Source organism: Silene latifolia, chromosome 10, assembly GCF_048544455.1.
Source record: "Silene latifolia isolate original U9 population chromosome 10, ASM4854445v1, whole genome shotgun sequence".
Taxonomy (NCBI): Eukaryota; Viridiplantae; Streptophyta; class Magnoliopsida; order Caryophyllales; family Caryophyllaceae; genus Silene; species Silene latifolia.
In genome coordinates this window covers 144,633,948-144,641,935 of record NC_133535.1, presented here as the reverse complement: position 1 = coordinate 144,641,935, position 7,988 = coordinate 144,633,948, and the positions used below count along the sequence as shown (strand labels likewise).

Genomic DNA, 7,988 nt, shown 5'->3' with positions numbered 1-7,988 from the left:
GGGCACATCCGTTATAAACTTGCGACATAGTATTAAGTATTACTTGTATGGGTAGATAAGACAAAATAAAATGTTATTCCTTAAACATTATGCTTTTATATTATCTATTTACATAGTAACATCGGTAATACTTAACAGTCGCAAACTTACGACAAATATGTCCGTCTTAAATGAGAATGAATGAGAATGAGAATTCGAATTCGTGTACTTCAATGGTCGATAAATAAGTCGTTTTTACAACGTACAAAAGCGTTGCTTTCAAAATGGCAAAGGTACCGCATCTAATTAAGAAGGTATCACATGGGTGACTCCACAAATTCTTATTTTAGACGGACACTTTTGGTCTTATTTGTCAGACGGATAAAATGTTGCCATTTTTTAAGAAAATGTAACCAATTAATTCACAAAATGTTATGACTAGAGGTGTCATTTTTCACCTTGAAAATGATGTGAACAATAATGGTAACATTTTATTGTAAAATGATGACATGTTATTCGTCTTATTTCAGACCAAAAGCAATGGTCTTAAGAAAAACGGACCGGGTGACTGGGTGAGGTCCTATGCATTTGGTCTTTGCTTTATACGAAGTATTTTATCCTTTTGCAATCGTGATTTGGGACACTTTAAGTCCAATGTTGGGACAAACACAAAATCTAATTTGTGACGGCACGTATTCGTCACTTTGGAGTGACGGATACCATTTTCCTTCACAAATGACCCAAATAGAGGAGAGAGGGAAGCACATGGGGGTGCCCCCACCTTGTCCCCCTATCCGTTTTGCGAGTGACATTATCCGTCACTTGCTCCGACCCGTCTTCAGCAAGACTAATTGTGAGACAAGAAGAGATCAAATTGTTAAAATGGTTAAAAATAACCTTATTTGGACATAAAGTTACTCATTTAAAGTTTAATTTAGCTCGTATAAGTTAAATTCAGTTGAGTTAAGAAAAGTTTAATTCAACCTATACCCATTTTTCTATAAGTTCAACTCATTTTAGTCCAGTTTCGTTCAATTCAGTAAAATTAAGTCAAAAAAACCGGTTAGTGTTACATTGGTTAAATAAAAACATTATGCAATGGATTTAAAAATTGAATACATTGGGATTTAAAAATCAAATAAGTGACGATTTGGCCTACGATTGATGTGGTGGTTTAAAATGGTAAAAGTAGGCCTATGGTTTGAGTTGGTCGAATCAAGGTGATGATTTGGTGAACTAAGTTGATGGCGTTCTGAGGTTGCAGTGGCCGGTGGTGGTGTGGTGATAAGAATGGTGGAAAAGTGCATATTGAAAAATAGTAGATTCTGAACAATATGTCATCACACTATGTCATTTATCAAACGCATAAAAATGGTGAATTGATTGGTCAATCTATTATTTAGGTCGATATCTCCTTATTTTGCCTAAAATATGTCGTTTACCAAGCAAAGCCAACATAAATGAGGTGGTGGGAGTAAAAAAAAAATATTATTCTTATAAAATCCCAAATGTCAGCCGCATATTCTAATAACATGTCCAATTTATACATGGAAATAATCTAATTACTAAACTTCTTATCTTGATTTTGCTAATATAATATAATGTAGTTAAACTTGCTACTAAAATCTGTTAAACGTCATCTGCTGTTATCCGCTATTACAAATATGCTTTTATCGTTTGCCGAAAAGTATTTTCGATTTTGGGTCGATTTAAAGAAGCTATTACCCTTAGATTTGATTCGAACATTTGGAAGTGGTAAATATATTTTGAGGGAATTCTTTATCGTATTTGTTGGACAATATCGTCGAGAATTGAGATAAATAATATTTTTGTGTTTTTTTAATTACGAATTTTCATTTGTAACGGGCACTTTTTGTCACAAGCCTGTGACCTCTTACAAGCTACAAGTGAAAGAAGGGTTATGAGACGTTATAAGTTTGTGATGGACTGATGGTCACACGTATGAGACATTCTAAATTTTAATAGACAAAAAGACAAAGAGACAAAGACTAAACCAAAATTATTGAATTGTATACTCAAGGTCAAAGTAAACAGTAGACGTCTATCATCATAATAATCCAGAAGCCCCCTAATTTGGTGCATCATATTATTGATGAAAATGACATGGACCGACTTTCCAAAAAAAATATAAATGATAGATACCCATAGATTAACTCCTTGCAATTCTGAAATTTGTTCGTAGCCTACAATTCTACATTCTCTGTATTAAGTTAAATAACATGATATAACAACGTAAACGTGTCGTTAAATCCATGCCGACGAAGGAAATAAGACCCGATTTAGTTAAATGTATGTATAAAATACGGCAAATGGTCACGTATAACATGTCACATGTGACATGTAACCTGATTAGTACGTCTAAAATTTGCTCTTTGAGTCACATACGTCTAAACTCTAAAAACATCTCTCCTTCACTTCAATAGCTACCCAAACAAGCAACTTCGTTACATGGGCGCCGCGAATGGTACAACGTACAAGAATGGCTACGTAACTAACTGATGTGAATTGAACAATACATCATAAATCGTGATTTTTCAGCGTAAATCACGGATAAATAACAGAATTTATGTCGTTTAAACGATAGGAAAAGGACAAAAATAGACATGGAGACGATATTCTTGGGGATTAGGGATCGACTGAGAGATTCTCGAGTTGTTGAATGCCTTGATTTGAAGCCTTCTTGAGTTCAAGACCCCGTGCAATAAATTGGTGTGGCATTAACAAAAAGGGTTGTGGCATTATCAATCCCCTATATGTAGGAAATGGATCCTCTCCATTTCCTTTCTCTCCATTTCCTCTCACAATCTCTTTAAAATAACAATTTCCCTTTTCACCTTCATTTTCCTTTATCTTTATGCGTAAATTTAGAACCGTTAGATGTTGTGCACATGCGATCCGGACCGTTAATAGGAACTTGCCTCTCCATTTCTTTTTAGGAAATGGAGAGAATTTTGGCTCCTATATGTATGCCTTGATTTGAAGTCAAAAATGTTAGAAAACTCACATCAACACCAATAATAACAGAATTTCAGCATGGAATTAAAAGTAACATGACTAGTCGAATTGAAAGGGCAAGTTAGTCAAATCCCAGAGCTGAGCACCTTACCTCAGGAAGTATAACCACAAACATTATTCATTAGCTAAACTGGAAATCTAAATTGTCACTGAAAAAAAAATATTACGGCGTACATTTCAAGATACTTGATTAAATTGATCTAGAGTTGTTCAATCACGAGATCGGTCTTCTAAGTCGGCAAAACACTTTTTAAGCATTGCTCTGACTCTGATCGGTAAACCATATAGCCTGATAAATCCACCTGCATCGGCCTGATTATAAATCTCCCCATTCTCAAATGATGAGATATCCTCTCTATACAAACTGTATGGACTTTTCCGACTGGTGACGTTGACCGACCCCTTGTACAGCTTCAGTGTTACCGATCCAGTAGTTGTTTCTGATATACGCTCCATAAAAGCATCCATGGACTCTCGCAATGGATCAAACCAACGACCTGCATATACGAGTTCTGCATATTTGAGGGCAACCCCGTCCTTAAACTGGATTGTCTCCCGGTCAAGGGTCAGAGACTCGAGCTCACGGGCAGCAGCAAAAAGGATTGTTCCACCAGGAGTCTCGTAGACCCCACGACTCTTCATCCCAACGAGACGGTTTTCAACCATGTCTATCCGCCCAATGCCGTGTCTTCCTCCTATTTCGTTAAGCTCAGATAACAAGGTTGCAGGAGAAAGTTCTTTTCCATTGAGGGATACGGGAAGTCCAGAAACAATGCCGATTTCAATGTACCTGCACTCATTATAAAATTGGTGATGAATTATGAAATTAACAACAGAACACCATTGTCGTTGTGCCTCAATGGCACTCCCACCTGTGGTAGCGCAAAGGGGGTCTGATAAATCGCATGGAACCTGAACCATGTGTTAAGAAAATACACATACGCTAGTACGCTACATCCAATCAACTCATGACGGATATAGCAGCCTATACTGCGCCGACTAATTTACAATTCAAGAACCATAGAGAGTTTTAATGAGTCGTTTTTGTTTTATTGTATCAATCACATTCCAAAGCCTAACAAGTATTTGGTCCAATTGCAAATGGAAATATGAACTTCACAAAAAAACCAAATGAGATCTACTGAAAGAATTGGTTTTGCTAAACATGCCATCGATTGAAAACATACTTGGGGGAAATCCAAAGAAGGAAAGAGAAAAAACATACTCGGGGGTGTTGGGTGCATCTTCTGGGTCAACAGACAACATATACATGTCCTTGTTTGGCTCATTAGCTGGGTCTTCTAAAATGTCACCCTTCAATACAATAGTTCAAATTTCAGCAATAATGTAGGTTTTGAATCTCCAAGCTGAACTCCTACGAAAAGAACAAAAGTCGAGTAATACCTCATGGCTAAGGTGCCACAAATTCCTGTCTCTACTATAAATTGACTTCTTTGTTACAGGAACAGGCACATTATGCTTTTGAGCGTACTCAATAGCATCTTCTCTTCCTGTGATGTCCCATTCCCTCCATGGAGCAATCACATTGAGGTCAGGATTAAGTGCAAAGAATGTGAGTTCAAAACGAACCTGGAAAAATACAACAGGAATGAAATGAAGTTATCACACCATTCAAATGTGTAGAATGAAACATATTCTGTTTGTTGTAAGGAGACAAGGGTGATCGGAGGTCAAACCTGGTCGTTTCCTTTTCCCGTGCATCCATGACATACAGCATCAGCTCCCACCTCTTTAGCAACATCTACCATGGCCTGGACAATAAAATTAGGATAGGCATTAAGATACATGTTATTTGTATTTCCAGTGGACCGAACAACTCGCTATTTTCTGGTTATGGACAATGATGGAGTAAAGCAAATTGGGTACAGCCTTTACGTATAGGGAAGAATACATACGACCCCATAATCTTGCCGTTCGCAGGAGTCTTAGGAATTGGGGTAATACTGTTGTTGATTAGGATATCTCTTAGTGATGATGACAACCTAATAAGGACTTTTATTTTTCATAGACCAAGATTTTAGTCACCAAACCTTCGCTATAACAGGCCGAGCCATTGACGTTCCCAACAAATACTTCCTCTCATAGACAGCACCCGCACGCAAGCAAGGATAGATGAAATCTTTTACAAACTCCTCCTTCAAATCCTTCACCACCAATTGACAAGCACCACTTGCCTTTGCCTTCTCTTCCAAGCCCTCCAGCTCTTGTAACCCCTGTATATGGAAAAAAAAAAATAGTAAAGTATCAAAAGATAAGCTTGCATGAGAAACAAAAGAAACCCGCTAAAACAGTATTCTTTAATAGGTAAATTATACAAAAGACCTTGATATTCAGGGTTAAGGTCACATATTTCTAAGCCCCCCTTATCCCACCATTGGCAAAGCCATTGACGCAATGAGATAATGTTGATAATACACACAGACGGCAATATGGCAGAGTGGCACTCAGGTCTGAACTTGACATGAAATCATGAAAGCATATCTTGTATACCACACCAAGCTACTCCCTCCGTCCCGGTCAATTGTTGTCCTTTGGTTTTGGCACAAAGACCAAGGAAAGAGGAGAAGGCCAATAACCAAATGACAAGTGGAACAAAGTGAATGAGAATGATCAAATTACTCATCAAGATCATTCTTAAAATAGAAAGGACAACAAATGACTGAGACACCCAAAAATGGAAAAGGACAACAAATGACCGGGACAGAGGGAGTACAACATTACCCCATCTCAAGTATGCACGTCCTCTTATCAAGTTAAAAAAGAATATAATGACCAGAAAAGAATGCAGCAAGACTCAAGAACTATGACAAATATTTTCTATTTTCGTTGGTATGGTTAAGGTCGCAAAATTACTGTAGTATCTGAACAAGGAAAACCATTCACTGCAGAAAAGAAGGGTGAAAATCAGGTGGTATTACAATCACGTAAGAAAGGCTTATTTATTAAGCGGGAAAAAGGACACCTAGTTTAGTCTTCGATGGTTATAGCAAAAGTCAGCAACAATGTTCTGGTTTTTTCCCTTAAGTTTTGCTTCACGACTGGCCCTTATCTTCCACATAGAAAGAATGGCAAGAGAACATAGGGTTGTAGGTACCAGCTACGAAAATAAAACAAAGATGGTGAAAAATGATTTTGCATTGATGTCGGTAGGTTGAAAACAGATTAAGAGTAATACATGAAAATATGACAATTTCTCGGATATATTAAATACTGTCAAGGTAAAAGTACCTACAAATGTTAAAGTCGCTACACTATTCCAGACGTGTTATATTTTAAAATACAGCTCATTGAACAGAACTCAATGTTTTTCAGATTCAATTGGGTAAAAAACTCGCTATCCTTGAGCTCTGAAAATGACGGAACAAAGCACATCGATTTGTTACATTGTGTATGCTCCTTCGATTGTAAACTAATCAGGCAACTTTTATTAGGAGCCATTGGGGGGAACAATAGGTCTTGGTATAGACGGGTGGGCGAACATACGGGTAAAGACCTCTAATAAAATGGGTAGGGGGACAAGGTGGGGCACCCCCATGTGCTTCCCACTTTATGGCAAATGGGTATTTTGTGAGGGGAAATGGTATCCGTCTATACGTATAGACGGATAGTGTCCGTCTATAATGAGAATTTGTGTGGGGGAAAAACCTCTCTATTCCGTACATACGATCCACCCATACCCTTACCTTAGCCTAGCATATGCAAGAGGTTTTTAAGGCAGTACGAGTGGACTACACGGTTGTTTGATGAACAAAAATCAGTAGTGACAGGCAATGACATACCTGACCAACATCAGCAGTAAAGCAAACGACTTCGCAGCCATAATTCTCCCTGTAACAATAAACATTAATTAATTAATTATCAATGCACATAACAATAAACATTAATTATGAATAGATGTTGATAAACATGCCTTAGCCATGGTACAATGACAGAAGTATCCAAACCACCGCTATAAGCTAGAACAACCTTATTCAGTTTGCCACGTAATCCCCTCCCATTAGTTTCTACTTCTTTCTCACTTGAAAGAATTGCCCTCGTAACTGTATTCAACATCAAATTGCCCATTCTTAAAATACAAAGGTAAATAATTGACTAAAAGAAAGTCGAATAGGTAAATAAATGACGGGGACGGAAAGGAAGGAAGAGGCTTGCCTTGTTTATTCTGAGTTTGAAGGGAATGATTAACGCCGATAGGAGTACGATACATCGACACGTGAGATGACTGGCGTATTCCGATACGGGATACGATAGCAGATACGTAGTGGATACGCTGATTTCCGACGACGCGATACTGACACGACAACGATGATTGAGACATCATATTCACCTTGATCTTGAATTTTTATGGGATTTTTAACATGTGTTGAGTGAGAGGAAGAGTTGCAACAGGTGTTTGAGGAAAAAGGGAGGGAGATAGACAAGTGTATTGCGGCTGCTGTAAATGGGTACCAAAATTAGGGTTTTTTTTTTTTTTTTTTTTTAAAGATAGTGTGGGAAATGGGAATAGCGACCGTTAGACTTGGACTGTGGGCTGGGCCATCACGGGTCGGACAGGGGTGGAACCCGGCAGGGACGCAGGGTTAGGGAGAGGGTAGCCCAAGCCCATAACACCGGGCTGTGAGTATGCGGGCTAAACACGAGCCGGGCTAATGATGACTCGCCCTAAAGCGTGCCTGACAATTTTTTTTTTTTTCTTTAAATTTTTTTTGTTTTTAAAGTGTTAGTAACGATTAGTTTCGTTGTAGGTGGGTATATCCGTCTAAAAATGTAGACGGATTAAGTATGTCACCACTTTTATAATAAGACAATCTCCACATTCTCACTTGTTTGTCTTATTAAGGTGACATATTTGACCCGTCTACAACTTTAGACGGATAATGTGCGGCTAAAATGCGATTTTCTGAACTTGTAAATAATTGTAATAGAGTGAGTAAGTCAAATGGTAAGCACTT

General features: G+C 38.0%; 1 protein-coding gene across 1 annotated transcript; it reads right to left on the bottom strand.

The window, feature by feature from the left end:
* Window positions 1-3,018: 3,018 nt before the first annotated feature.
* Window positions 3,019-7,521, bottom strand: LOC141606162 (argininosuccinate synthase, chloroplastic). The gene is made up of 8 exons (XM_074425188.1): window positions 7,189-7,521; window positions 6,943-7,076; window positions 6,816-6,860; window positions 5,067-5,249; window positions 4,713-4,787; window positions 4,420-4,605; window positions 4,241-4,329; window positions 3,019-3,805 (listed from the first exon to the last, which is right to left on the bottom strand). The coding sequence occupies exons 1-8, from the start codon at window positions 7,355-7,357 to the stop codon at window positions 3,226-3,228; spliced, it is 1,461 nt and encodes a 486-aa protein (XP_074281289.1). The 5' UTR covers window positions 7,358-7,521; the 3' UTR covers window positions 3,019-3,225.
* Window positions 7,522-7,988: the final 467 nt, after the last annotated feature.

Bases quoted from the DNA above. Each gene is read 5' to 3' on its own strand.
- LOC141606162 (XM_074425188.1), bottom strand. From the start codon at position 7,357: ATGATGTCTCAATCATCGTTGTCGTGTCAGTATCGCGTCGTCGGAAAT. The intron at 5,250-6,815 runs GTATGTCATTGC...TTCCATATACAG, and splicing joins TTACTGCTGATGTTGGTCAG to GGGTTACAAGAGCTGGAGGG. The intron at 4,788-5,066 runs GTTTGGTGACTA...TTTATTGTCCAG, and splicing joins CTCGGCCTGTTATAGCGAAG to GCCATGGTAGATGTTGCTAA.